General features: G+C 50.6%; 3 protein-coding genes and 1 pseudogene across 3 annotated transcripts; 3 read left to right on the top strand and 1 right to left on the bottom strand.

The window, feature by feature from the left end:
- Positions 1–241: 241 nt before the first annotated feature.
- On the top strand, positions 242–1,245 carry LOC133263717 (proto-oncogene Mas-like). Its single transcript, XM_061443599.1, has one exon. The coding sequence runs from the start codon at positions 277–279 to the stop codon at positions 1,240–1,242; it is 966 nt and encodes a 321-aa protein (XP_061299583.1). The 5' UTR covers positions 242–276; the 3' UTR covers positions 1,243–1,245.
- A 3,286-nt stretch (positions 1,246–4,531) lies between these two features.
- LOC133263711 (mas-related G-protein coupled receptor member X1-like) lies at positions 4,532–5,420 on the bottom strand. The gene has a single exon (XM_061443585.1). The coding sequence runs from the start codon at positions 5,414–5,416 to the stop codon at positions 4,532–4,534; it is 885 nt and encodes a 294-aa protein (XP_061299569.1). The 5' UTR covers positions 5,417–5,420.
- A 3,307-nt stretch (positions 5,421–8,727) lies between these two features.
- On the top strand, positions 8,728–10,139 carry LOC133263716 (mas-related G-protein coupled receptor member X1-like). Its single transcript, XM_061443598.1, has one exon. The coding sequence runs from the start codon at positions 8,732–8,734 to the stop codon at positions 9,614–9,616; it is 885 nt and encodes a 294-aa protein (XP_061299582.1). The 5' UTR covers positions 8,728–8,731; the 3' UTR covers positions 9,617–10,139.
- Positions 10,140–12,621: 2,482 nt separating this feature from the next.
- Positions 12,622–13,416, top strand: LOC133263703 (proto-oncogene Mas-like; annotated as a pseudogene).
- Positions 13,417–13,774: the final 358 nt, after the last annotated feature.

Here is a 13,774-nt window from a genome sequence, read left to right as displayed (position 1 = left end):
TCTCTCCTCCAGATCTGTTTCATTAAAAGCTGGGAAGGGGGCATCTCCCTCTATACATGCTTTTTGTGCCAGGTATGTCAACCCCATCTCCCCACATCCTGTCTTCCACCTCTCCTGTCCCTCATTTCTCTCTGTGCTCCTCCATGTAGAAGCTGGGGCATGGCTGCAAAGATCTGAAAGCCTATTGTGAGAGACAATAGAGGTTCTAAGGTGTCTCTGCTTCATCTCATCCCTGCAGCTGCGTGAGGAGGAAGGAGAAGCAGCAGAGGTTTTGCAATGAGCACATCACTCCCTGCCGTGGAAGGAGCCAGCCCTGCTTGCTGGAGCCAGCCAGTGTGGAACAGGAGTTGGCATCACCAGCTCTTGATGCATGGGGACACTCACTACAACTGGACCAACTGGGAACCTGGTCACTGGAGCAAAGTCCCTGCCACACTGCTCATCTGCCTTTGTGGGCTGCTGGGGAACGCGGCTGTGCTCTGGTTCTTCACTTCCCATGTCCGCAGGAACCCCATCACCATCTACGTTCTCAACCTGGCCTTGGCTGACTTCACCTTCCTCCTCTCCATCACCACTGCCCTTGGGGTACTTTATGGCCCGGAGACCCTTTGCCACAGGCTGGGCTCACGGGACGTGACAACTGTGTTGAACATCACCATTCTCTTCTCTTTCACCGCCAGCGTCTTCCTCCTGACAGCCTTCAGTGCCGTGGCAGCTCTGTCTGTCCTCCCCATGGCCCACTGCCACTGCTCCCAGTGCTTGCCAGTGCTTGTGTGTGCCCTGTTCTGGGCCCTCTCCTTTCTTCTCGCCCTGACCCTCTTCTTCTGCCCTGCAGCACTCATTGCCTTCATCCTCAGCTACCTCTTATCACTACTTACCCTGGTTTTATCTGGTTTAACCCTGCTTGCCAGGGTCTTGTGCTGTTCATGGCAGCATCCTCCAGGGAAGCTCTGTGCTGTGGTCCTGCTTGCTGTCGTCTTCTTCCCCTTCTTCACAGCTGATTTTGAGTATTGGCTTTTGCTAAGGCTGTTTGATTTTTCAGTCTTTGTCTTCGATGCCTCTCTGCCCTTGGCCTGTGTGAACAGCAGCATCAACCCTGCTATTTACTTCTTGGCTGGGAGCTGCACAAGGAAGTTCACACTCTCTGTGAGGGTTGCTTTCAAGAGGGCTTTTGGAGATGTAGCAGAGCCCCAGAACAAAGGTGAAACTCCCAGAGCAAACACAGTGGAACCAGCTGTTTAAACCTCTGCAACCTCCCCCCCCCCCCCCCCCCCCCCGGGAGAAGATGCTCCAGGGATGGAGAGAAGGAATATGGGCCAGAACAGGATTAGCTGCAGCATGACAAAGTGTGCTGGGTGGCATGGGAGAGAACACTGAACAAAGTGACGAAATACCTATGCTCTGAAGGCAGGCTGAGACAGTTGGGCTGGGTCAGCCTGGACAAGAGAAAGCTCCTTAAGAGGAGACCTTAGAGCAGCTCCAGTGCCTGAAGGGGCTGCAGGAAACCTGGAGAGGGGCTTGGGACAAGGGATGTAGGGACAGGCCAAGGGGAATGGCTTGAACCTGCCCGAGGGGAGACTGAGATGAGCTCTGAGGCAGAAGCTCTTCCCTGTGAGGGTGCTGAGGCGCTGGCACAGGGTGCCCAGAGAAGCTGTGGCTGCCCCATCCCTGGCAGTGTTCAAGGCCAGGTTGGACACAGGGGCTTGGAGCAAGCTGCTCCAGTGGAAGGTGTCCCTGCCCGTGGTCGGGGTTGGAGCTGGATGAGCTTTAAGCTCCCTTCCAACCCAAACCAGTCTGGGATGATTCAAAACTTTTGCTCTGAATCTGTCCTATTCAACAGGTCTGAGCTTTCCCCATCTCAAAAGCGATCTTGCTCAAACAGAGCCCTGGAAGCTCTTCCCTCCTGCTCGTGGGGGTGTTTTTGGTGTGTCTGCTTAACAGAGCAGCTTGAGGTGGATCAGAATGCTTGGCAGAGCAAAGCAGAACAATTCCAGGGCAAACCCTTGTGTCTGCATCTCCAGACATGTGTGAAGAGCGTGTGAAGATTTCACATCCAGCGTCATTACCAGGCAAGCAGGCATGTGGTTGGGATTGCCCCTGGAAGGCTTTCCCCGAAATGCTTCTGCTGCAGATGGAGTTTTGTCTGCACATGATGTGGGTTCTTGACTGGAACTGCCTCTTGGGGCTCTTCCTGCTTTACTCTGGGCTGTCGGGATGGGTTGGCTTGAGCAAACAGCATTTCGCAACCGTGACCCGAGGTCTGTATCCACTTCTGGTGTGCCTGTTCCTCATCTAGAAAAGCAAAAGGAGTAGGGTTAAAATGAAACAACCCCAAAAGCAATGGAGGCTCTGTAAAGACTCGATTTTCCATGTGAAAGAGGATACAGGGAGTGGATTGCTGTTGAGGCAGTGAGGACTGAACCCCTCTAGCTTGGCTCAAGAACTCTCCGGGTAAAAGGGGTCATGTCGGCACTTTCTCTTCTTCTATCTCTCCCTTTCTCTGCTTCCCTCTCCTCTCTGTGTCTGCCAGTCCTTGCTAGCAGGGAGCTGGAGGATACACCAGCTCTCATTTGCTTCTGAGCTGTGTTGCTCCCTGGCATGACTCCTCACCAGTCTGCATTAACTTCAGTAGGGAGCACAAGGTTGGGAAGATGCAGTAGGCAGGGAAAGGTGAAGGGAGAAAGGGCATGAGCAGAGCAGAGCTATGGATGCTGTGGTCTCTGGGAGCTGGGATGGTGACAGAAGGTTCTCTGCCCTTTGGCTTGTTCCTCAGAGCAACAGGTCACTGGAGTGGCTGGAATGGAAATCAATCACTTGGTGCAGTACAGGCACAGAGCCAAGATAACTAAAGCCATCAAATTCTGGTAGAACTAAGAAGCTCAGATGGGAGGCGGCCTGGGTGATGAAGCAGGCAAGGCTGATCCCAGGAAGCAGGAAAAGTCCCTGTGAGGATCATGGTCCTGCACTTGCCCTGGGAGACATCCTGTGGATGATGGGAGCTTTTGCTGGCCAGGTTGTAACTCAGAAAGTTTTTACACACCAAAGGACTATAAAATGGGAGAGGGAGAAAAAGCCCTCAACTACAAAAGATTCCTGCCCTGTTCCGGAAAACAACACTTAATAAATGCGTCTTAGATGTTTGATCTCATCATGTAGCTTCACGATCAGACCCCGAGTTGTGATCAGATGCTCGGTATGATCAGAACCCCTCTCCTGCCATCTAGAGGCAACAGCGCCGGGCGTGGGCTGGATGTGACCCTGCAGCCCCCTGACTCGAGGGTCTGGGTGAGCAGCGGGGCCGAGGGCTTCTGTGCAGGGCAGTTTCTCCTTCTCGTTTGCTTTCTTTGCATCTCTCTCTCGCACTCATTGCTTCTTTGTGTCTTATTTCCCTTCCTACCTCCCCTTTTCCTTCATTTGCACTTTCCTCCCCTCCCCTCCCCTCCTCTCCCCTCCCCTTCCCTTCCTTTTGTTTTTCTTTCTATTCTCTTTCCTTTCCTTTCCTTTCCTTTCCTTTCCTTTCCTTTCCTTTCCTTTCCTTTCCTTTCCTTTCCTTTCCTTTCCTTTCCTTTCCTTTCCTTTCCTTTCCTTTCCTTTCCTTTCCTTTCCTTTCCTTTCCTTTCCTTCCCTTTCCCTTTGCCATTCCCTTTTCCTTTTCCTTACCCTTTTCCCTAGCCATTCCTTCCCTTCCATTCACCTGCTTTCCCTTCCCTTCCCTTGCTTTTCCTTCTCTTCCTTTCCCTTTCCTTCCCTTCCTTTCCCTTTCTTCTTATTTTCTTTCTTTTCCTTGCCTTTCCTTTTGCAGTTCCCTTTCCCCTTCCCTTCCCTTCCCTTCCCTTCCCTTCTATTCCTTTCCTTTTCCTTCCCCTCCTTTCCCTTTCTTCTTTTCTTCCCTTTCCTTCCCTTTCCTTTTGCCATTCCCTATGCCTTTTCCTTCGCCCTTTCCTTCACCTTTCTCCTTGGTTTTCCTTGCCTTGCCTTCAAATCCCTCGCCTTCCCTGGAAATTCCTTTCCCATTCCTTCGTTTTTCCTTTACCTTTCCTTTCCTTCCCGTTCTATTTGCCTTTCCTTTTGCCTTTTCTTTTTGCCTTTTCTTTTTGCCTTTCCTTGATTTTTTCCTTTTTCTTCCTTCCATTCTTTCTCTAACTCTCACTTTTTCTTGGAACTAGATGATCTTAATGTCCTTTCCAACCCTAACTATACTATGATTCTATGATTCCTTCTTTTCCCCTTCATCTCTCTCTCACTCTCCAAATTGCAGTGTTTTCCTGGATCTTATTCTCTCTTTCTCTCAACCTTCATTAAACCCATCCAGGAGCCTCCTTGGCTTCCCCATCTTTGCAGTCCCTTTGCCAGAGCCCTGCCGGCCTGGGACAAGAGACACAGCCAGAGCTCACCCGGGGCCTCTCTCTCACACCTCCCCCAGCCAAAGAGCTCCCCCAAAGCACCACAACACTCGGCTGCTCAGCCAAAGCACACACAGTTTATTTGGTGGGGCCAAGGCCAGGAGCCTCATTGCAATGGGGAGCAGAGCTCAGGCCTCCCCGTCCCCAGCAGGGCCTTGGGCAGTGCTCTGCATGGGGATGCCCTCAGGCACGGGGCTCTCCTCCTTGCTCCTTTCTCTCTCTTCAAACACTCTGCGCAGGGCGACTTGGATGGAGCCTTGGAAGCGGCGCTGCCGGCAGCTCCCCACCAGGAAGTAAATGACTGGGTTGATGCTGCTGTTCAGCAGAGCCAGCACCAGAGTCACCGTTTCAGGTAATAGAATACCATAATATAAAAGATTAAAGAAAGAATTTACGCTGAAAGGCATCCCTAAGGCAAAGAAGAAGATGATGTTGAGCACAACAGCAACATAGAGTTTCCCCAGGCGCCGTCTCTGTGAGCCACATCGGAGCCTCGTGACCATGGACACGTTGGAAATCAACATCGTTAATGACAAAATCACGGAACAGACAATGCCCACACTTGCAAAGAGCGTGTAATGTCTTTGACCAAGGAGAGAGCAAACATAATATGACAAAATGAAAAACGCAACGCCGGCCCAGAGCACCCCACTCACGATGCCTGACAAGTGCTTTGGGCGGTGGCAGCGATACCAGATTGGGAAGATGACAGAGACACAGCGCTCCGTGCTGATGGCTGTCAGGAGACCCAGGCTGCTGAGGACTAACAAGTGGCTCAGTAATTCAACTGCATCTAAGAAATCATTGTAGAATGGAAGAAAAGAACCCAAACCATAACAAATTATTGTCAAGTTGAAAAGCCCCAATATGAGCAGAAAATACAAGAGGAGCAGAGAGCAGTCAGCAACAGCCAGATTTAGGATGTAGACAGTGAAAGGATTCTGCCTCAACCGAAAGCCCAGAAACCACAAGACTATCCCATTCCCCACCATTCCAAACACACAGATCACCATGAGGAAACCTAACAAGGTCATAAATCTGCCCGATGCATATAAACATTCATAATTTCCCGCATTGCTCCAATTCCCATCATGTGTGTAATTCAGAGAGAGGTCTGTTGTGTTGGTCTCCTCCATAGCAAATGACCCTGCTCTGGGCAGCCTCCTTCTCCCTCTGCCACCACCTCCTAGGAGACACAAGCAATGAGAAGGCAATGAGGGCCATCGGCGTTCCCCGCTCTCCCCATCTCTCCCCACAGCCCCCCGCCAGCCCCAGGCTGCTCCAGGAAGGACCCGTCCCCCGGCGTGCCCAGCACAGGCTCCCAGCCCTGCAGGCCTGGCCCTGCCCAGGAGCCATCTCCCACCTGCCCGTGCCCGCTCTCCTACCTCCTGCTGCTCCTGCCAACAGCGCTGCTGCACGAGCTCCAGCACAGGGGCCTCCAGCCTCGGCAGCACAAAGCCTCTGGGGATGCTTCTGTGGCCACCCCGCTCTGCTCTGCCGTCTTCCTCGTGCCTGGGGAGCAGAGCTTTGCCCACACATCACGGCCCGTGCTCAGCAGACACCCCTCACAATCTGCCCACATCGCTCACAGCTTCCCCTCACATGGCCCAAGGGGGGAGATCTTGTCAGCAGGAGCTGGGCACGTCACCCCCTTCCTCTCCTGCCCCTGGCTTATCACCGGGAGGGGCTGATCTGTTATGAACCCATGAGAAAGGATCTCAGATTCCATAAAACACCCACTGAAAGAGTATTTTCTACATCCTGAACTCTCAAGAAGTGAGGGCATGGGTAAGGTAAACTCATGAGCTTTCAGGTATCGGTAACCCAGGATCTTACACCATCAAACAGCCATATCCTGTCCATGGAATGTTATCCCATTCTGGGTGTTAGAGCTGTTACGGGGGTTCCAGAAAGAAGAAGTCAGCTCTTTCTACTGCCAAGCAAAAAGGATGCTCACGTGAGAGCTGTGGCAGCAGTCTCAGATACAGGCAAGCACACGCAGGGTGAGCTGCCTGCAGGCTCCTCCCTTGCCATCAGCCAAGAAGGTCTCTCCATGGCCACGGCAGATGCAGAGTGCGGCACGGGCCTGGGACTGCTCAGGCTGGGTGTTCCGTGGATCACTCACTCCTGGAGGAACTAACATGGGGAAAGGTGGGATTTTAACTCAGGAATGAACGTACATAAACCGTTCCCAGGGATGGCGCATGGCAGAAAGGTGAGAGTGGGAAAGACGAGCCAGGGGCCATCAACGCTGGCAGATCAATGAGCTGCAGACACGCAGCAGCATGAGGGCTCCGCTTGTTGTCTCTAATGACAGAAACTGGTGCTCGAAGACTTCTTCCATCTTTCTTCTGGGAGACATCACCAGGACGTAAAGGCTTTGCTTTAATGTGTCAAAGCATGGAACATAATACTTGGGGGACATCTGATTCTGCAAAACCATAGAGGAAATCAGTAAAGGGAAATGCTTTTCACAGCGGAGGTGAAGAAATAAAAGCGCATGCTGTCATCGTAGGACAACCAGGAGCTGACATGTTATATTCCCAAAACTGTAGGGAACGGGGATAAAGGGACCTCATCTCATGAAGCATGACTGAACAGCACTGAACTGTCCATGTGCAGCACTCTGATTCTCTTCCAGGGCCCTGAAGGCCACAGCAGGCCTTCTTTGCTCTGACCCACTGATTCATCCCCTGCCCCTTGCTCCAGGCCTACACAACCAGGCTTTGAGTGGGCTACGCAGGACTTGTACCTGCCTGAAGCCCTGTCTCCGTCCCCTCTCATGGGTGGACCTTCAGCCTGTGCGCTAGCCCTGGTTCAAGTCTACCTCTAAGCCCTAACTCCCGCAGCTCCAGGCGGGAGCTCTGCCTAGACTGTGGACCTTGTTCATTACCATGCGTTCAGCACATGAAATCAAGGGATAACCTTGGAGGTCTCCAGCCCTGGGGATGACGAGCACAGGCTGTAACTCCCAGAAAATGGTCTTTAAAAGCTGGAAAACACATGAAAGATGGAGAAAAAATAAGCCATGAAAATGCCGTTCTCTGTGAGGCTAAGGGATGAGATCGTGTGAGAGGAACCCCTTGGAGATAAAAGCACATTTGCAGCACTATGTAGCTCACAAAGTGTAATCTCATAGGAGGCACAAGCACATCAGGGTTTTGATTAGAGGCAGTGGGCAAAGCCCCCGTGATGTTCTCTATCTGAGGATGGTGATTTCTCATGGCAAGTTGACGCAAGGACATGCTCAGCCTCATTGTCTGCTTCTGCTGAAGGAATTCCCTTGGGATCCGATGTTCAGGATCAGGCCTGGGGGAGCAGAGGGAGGGATGGGCATGAGCAGGGGTGGTTCCGCACGTCAGGGAGGATGGGAAGAAGAAGCAGTGTTGAGGCCATGAGAGTGCCAGTGACTTCTGAGGGGTTTCTGCTCGTTCATCCCCATTGTTGCTGCTCCCTGGCTCATCTCGCTCACTCTCATCTTTCTGCCTTGCCCTTGCCCTGCCAAATCTCTTCCCCACCATACCCCTTGCTGAAGGGACACAAGATTATCTGACCCATGCCCACCTTCATGTGAGTTCTGGATGCAGAAAATGATGTTTCAGTGGATGCTTTATGGAATCTGAGATCCTTTCTCATGGGATCATAACAGATCAGCCCCTCCCGGTGATAAGCCAGGGGCAGGAGAGGAAGGGGGTGACGTGCCCAGTTCCTGCTGACAAGATCTCCCCCCTTGGGCCATGTGAGGGGAAGCTGTGAGCGATGTGGGCAGATTGTGAGGGGTGTCTGCTGAGCACGGGCCGTGATGTGTGGGCAAAGCTCTGCTCCCCAGGCACGAGGAAGACGGCAGAGCAGAGCGGGGTGGCCACGGAAGCATCCCCAGAGGCTTTGTGCTGCCGAGGCTGGAGGCCCCTGTGCTGGAGCTCGTGCAGCAGCGCTGTTGGCAGGAGCAGCAGGAGGTAGGAGAGCGGGCACGGGCAGGTGGGAGATGGCTCCTGGGCAGGGCCAGGCCTGCAGGGCTGGGAGCCTGTGCTGGGCACGCCGGGGGACGGGTCCTTCCTGGAGCAGCCTGGGGCTGGCGGGGGGCTGTGGGGAGAGATGGGGAGAGCGGGGAACGCCGATGGCCCTCATTGCCTTCTCATTGCTTGTGTCTCCTAGGAGGTGGTGGCAGAGGGAGAAGGAGGCTGCCCAGAGCAGGGTCATTTGCTATGGAGGAGACCAACACAACAGACCTCTCTCTGAATTACACACATGATGGGAATTGGAGCAATGCGGGAAATTATGAATGTTTATATGCATCGGGCAGATTTATGACCTTGTTAGGTTTCCTCATGGTGATCTGTGTGTTTGGAATGGTGGGGAATGGGATAGTCTTGTGGTTTCTGGGCTTTCGGTTGAGGCAGAATCCTTTCACTGTCTACATCCTAAATCTGGCTGTTGCTGACTGCTCTCTGCTCCTCTTGTATTTTCTGCTCATATTGGGGCTTTTCAACTTGACAATAATTTGTTATGGTTTGGGTTCTTTTCTTCCTTTCTACAATGATTTCTTAGATGCAGTTGAATTACTGAGCCACTTGTTAGTCCTCAGCAGCCTGGGTCTCCTGACAGCCATCAGCACGGAGCGCTGTGTCTCTGTCATCTTCCCAATCTGGTATCGCTGCCACCGCCCAAAGCACTTGTCAGGCATCGTGAGTGGGGTGCTCTGGGCCGGCGTTGCGTTTTTCATTTTGTCATATTATGTTTGCTCTCTCCTTGGTCAAAGACATTACACGCTCTTTGCAAGTGTGGGCATTGTCTGTTCCGTGATTTTGTCATTAACGATGTTGATTTCCAACGTGTCCATGGTCACGAGGCTCCGATGTGGCTCACAGAGACGGCGCCTGGGGAAACTCTATGTTGCTGTTGTGCTCAACATCATCTTCTTCTTTGCCTTAGGGATGCCTTTCAGCGTAAATTCTTTCTTTAATCTTTTATATTATGGTTTTCTATTTCCTGAAACGGTGACTCTGGTGCTGGCTCTGCTGAACAGCAGCATCAACCCAGTCATTTACTTCCTGGTGGGGAGCTGCCGGCAGCGCCGCTTCCAAGGCTCCATCCAAGTCGCCCTGCGCAGAGTGTTTGAAGAGAGAGGAAGGAGCAAGGAGGAGAGCCCCGTGCCTGAGGGCATCCCCATGGAGAGCACTGCCCAAGGCCCTGCTGGGGAGGGGGAGGCCTGAGCTCTGCTCCCTGTTGCAATCACCCTGTCATGAAGGGGAACATAGCTGAGAGTTGACTCCCTCTCAGGGCTGAGGGACATAACAAAGGATGCCGTTTGCCACAGTGTGTTCGGCTGAGTACATACGTTTATGTTCATAGTGACTGTTTGTCAGAAAGAGACAGGAAGCAGAGGGGTGCAGCTGTTCTATGACCTTCATACTTGGACACACGGGGGTGCCTGGCCAACGCTCTCAGCGTGGACCATGGTGAGATCATGAGAAACTGCATGGTCCCATGAGGACACAATCCGCGATCTGGCATAAAGCCGGTTGTTTTGATATGGGTATAAAAGCAGGAGCCGCTTGTGGCCGTGGGAGAAGCCTCACCTACAGGTGCACGCACAGCATAGGAATTGTCCCAGTGACCTGAGAGTCCTGGCATCAGCTGCAAGGGGGCTTCCCATCTGGAAGTGTGGGACTGGATGATGATTCAGTGGTAAGTGGTGATGAATTTCTTTTTAATCTCTGCTGTGTCTATACAGTCATGCTTGATGCATTGCAATGTTTCTTCGGTACTTCAGTTACATATCTGTATCTCTGATTTGCTTTATTGTACTTATTCACTGTATATAGTGAGAGATATTTACCTAATTCACGTTAGTGTGATTGCATTAGTGCGCTTATTGGCTTTAATGAGCTTGTTAAATAAACTGCGCATATTATACAGGTAGCCTGTGTCATTTTGTGGCATATTCTGTCTGTCAGCAGAACAGACCCTTATGGCCTTGACCCCATGTGTGTACTTTGGCTGAGCAGCTGAGTGTTGCGGTGCTTTGGGGGAACTCTTTGCCTGAAGAAGCTGTGAGAGAGATGCCCTCGTGGATTTCTGGCCATGGATGAGAAACCTGCTGTAGTGGAAGGTGTCTCTGCTCGTGGCAGGTTATTGGAACTGGATGAGCTTTAAGGTCCCTTCTAGTCCAAATCATTATGTGATTTTATGATTTTGTGCATTCCGTCTCCTATCTGTTCTTACCCTTCCCCTCCACCTTACCTTATGTCGTACAGAGCCATCTATGTTCACTCCTTGTTCATGGCCATGATCCCTGTTGAGCTGTGTGCCTAGCGTTGGGTATCTTTGTCATTTTTTCTGTTTGCGCTGGTTTGCACCCTTCCATTTCTCTTTTCTTCATCATCTTTGAAAGGATGAGGTTTCCAGCCTCATGCACATGGTTAATGGTGCACTTGCGCCCTCATACAGGCTACTGGAATTGGCAACTTCATGTCTTATTTCAAAGCTGTGAAATCAACAGTGCTAGAAATTCAACTGCAACAGCAGTTGCCCACCAGCAGTAAGGTTATTTGGCATTTTGCATCAGTAATTCCCCTCTTTGGTCCAGTGTTGAGCCCAGCAACAGCAGAACTTATTGCCTAATGTGTGGAACAGTGAGTTTTAACCATGAACATAGATATGAGCCCATAGAATCACATAATCATGGAACAGTCAGGGTCAGATCTCCTGATTTGGTTTTGCTCCTGATTTTTTTTCCATCTTCCCCTCCTTGTTAACACCTAAACCATACCCAGAGCAGTCTCAGCTGGGAGAGATCTGTATTTTCATCATGACCTTCCTGCCTGATATTCTCTTCAAGGCATGAATCAAACCCATTACGTTTTTATCTGGTCACCACCTGTTGCACCCAGAGGTTTTTCTTACAGCCAATAGTAGCATTTTTGTTTAATCTACTACCCTATAAAGAATATCACAAGAATTCCAAGGAGTTTGTTTTGCTATAGAGACCCCCTGAACAGTAAAACAAAGATTGAAGGTGGGAGATAGCGCCTGCAGAGATCGGTGGAGGAGTCACCTCACTGAATAGTGACGTTAGGTTGAGTTCAGAGGAGCTGTTCTCAGAGTATGCTTAACCTGAAATTTGCCAAGTTTAATTATTTTGATATAATGAATAATCACCTCTCCCTGCCATGACTGCTTCACTTTTGTCCTTAGCTCATCTGCTTGTCCAAGGTATGCTTTCTCTTTGGATGCCATCAAGTTTTCTGCCTTGTTTTCCAAACCTTCCAAATTCCTGTCCAGTTCAATGCCAGGGGAGATGTAGTGGCACTTTACTAACCTGAATAGAAAAAGTAAAATGATAGTACCTGTACTTTAAAGTTTGGGGTAATTCTAACATCTTAAATAGCATTCGCATTTTGATTCTAGCCTCAGATGACATCTGTTCCCTTAGGGAAAAAACAAAGTAGGTGGCATATTGAGGATTAAATATGGCATAACAGAGGCCATGCAGATTGTCCAAGAGCCCATGCAACAGCCTGGGCCTAGCTCTCTCCTTGGCTCAATTCCTTGATGCAGGGATGTGTCACACTGTTTGAGATGTACTCAAAGCATCCCCTGCTGCCTGAGCTGGGTGTGAAGAAGGGAGAAAGGCCCCTTTGCTGCTATGTGAGTGATTTTTGAAGGTGCATGAAAGGAGTAAAAATGAGGATAAATGAATTCTGCCATAAAGGTATATTCAGAAATGAGGACGTCCTTGACCAGAACTAATAATCCTGCCTGTGTTCTCCAACACCTTGTGCCTCCCCTCTGTGATTCCAGAAAAAAAATGCTCTGGATTTCTTCTGGCCAGGGCTTCATGGGACACCCACAGGGATTTGAAGCAGATGCCATGAGAGAGCGTCTGAAAAGTCTAATCTGCACCAGGTAACACCTTTTGATATCAGGCCTCACTGAGACTCCTTTACTGTGCAGGACTGTGTGGTGCGTGCCTTCCTCAGCTGCTTCTGAAGCTCTTCTGCACCACCATCAGCCCCAGAAGCTCATCCCTTCTTTCATTTCCCTGCAAATATCTGGCAGATGCCAGCCATAAGAACATTAGTCTTTCATCATGGACAATTGAGGGTGTCTATGATGGTGTTCTATGCAGGCATCACCTTTTAAAGGTCCAAGGTTGGAAGTAAAGTGTTCACATTGATGTGATGTGTAAAATGTGTTCACATCAACTGCTGCACGCATGGTGCTATGGTATCTTGGCTTCCGCATCAGGAGAAACCACTTCACAGTCTACATCCTGAACCTGGCTGCTGCCGACTTTGGGTACCTCCTCTGCATTGCCATAGAGACGGTTCAGTACCTGATGCAGTTCAACGTGGGGGTGCAGTTTGGGATATTCCTCTTCCTGGATCTTTTCATGTATGGGACTGGCTTGTACCTCCTGACCGCCATCAGTATTGAGAGGTCCCTCTCTGTGCTTTGTCCCATCTGGTGCAGAAGTCACCGCCCAAAGCACTTGTCTGCCATCATCTCTGGCCTGCTCTGGGGTATCTCCCCTGCTGCTGAACACTCTTGGGTATGGTTTTGTGTTCCGTGCACCGCTCTGCTGGGACCTGCCAGATCCTGCTCATCACCATTGGAGCCTTGGACTTCATAATCTGCACCACCCCTCATGCTGCTCTTCAGCCTTATCCTCTTCCTTAGAGTCAAGTGCAGCTCCCAACACCTCCGAACGGGCAGGCTTTTCACCGTCATCATGCCCACCGTTCTCTTCTTCCTCATTTTTGCTGTGCCTTTGAGTATCCTGATCCTCTTTGACTTCTTGGGCTACAAATTTCTCTACTCCCCAGAGATCGGTTTCGTGCTGTCCTGTGTGAACAGCACCTCAACCCTGTCATTTACTTCCTGGTGGGAAGCTACAGGGATCGGAGAATCAAGTTTACCCTCAGGCTGGCCATTCCAGAGGGCCTTTGAAGATTCAGCAGATGACAAAGATGAGCGGGAAACCCATGACACAATCACTATGTCTTCCTAAACCCATCCTGTGCATAACAGCAGCACTGGTCTGGAGCTGAGGGCTGAAGATCTCTGAGATATTGGGGTGGGGTTTATCTCACATGACCTCCAGTATCTTCATTGTGGAGTCTCCAGCCTTTAGCTAATTATTTTAAGCTCCATCAATGGTCAGAGAAAAACAAATAAACATCTGGACACAGAGTTTACCTGACCTCTGTTAGGACTACATTGAAAGTATCTATTTCTCTTCAGTGCCCATTAAAGGATTTCAGCTTGGTAAGGTAGAATATCTTGGTGTCTGCATTACATCAAAGGAATCCCACTCAGAATTTGCAGTTCACTCAATAAAATCTCTGTCTTTTAGAGTACAACAATAT

This window comes from Pezoporus flaviventris, unplaced genomic scaffold (assembly GCF_033815535.1).
Source record: "Pezoporus flaviventris isolate CSIRO_AGI_PZ_B2104156 unplaced genomic scaffold, CSIRO_AGI_Pfla_v1 ptg000436l, whole genome shotgun sequence".
Taxonomy (NCBI): domain Eukaryota; kingdom Metazoa; phylum Chordata; class Aves; order Psittaciformes; family Psittacidae; genus Pezoporus; species Pezoporus flaviventris.
This window is presented reverse-complemented; position numbering and strand designations above follow the sequence as displayed.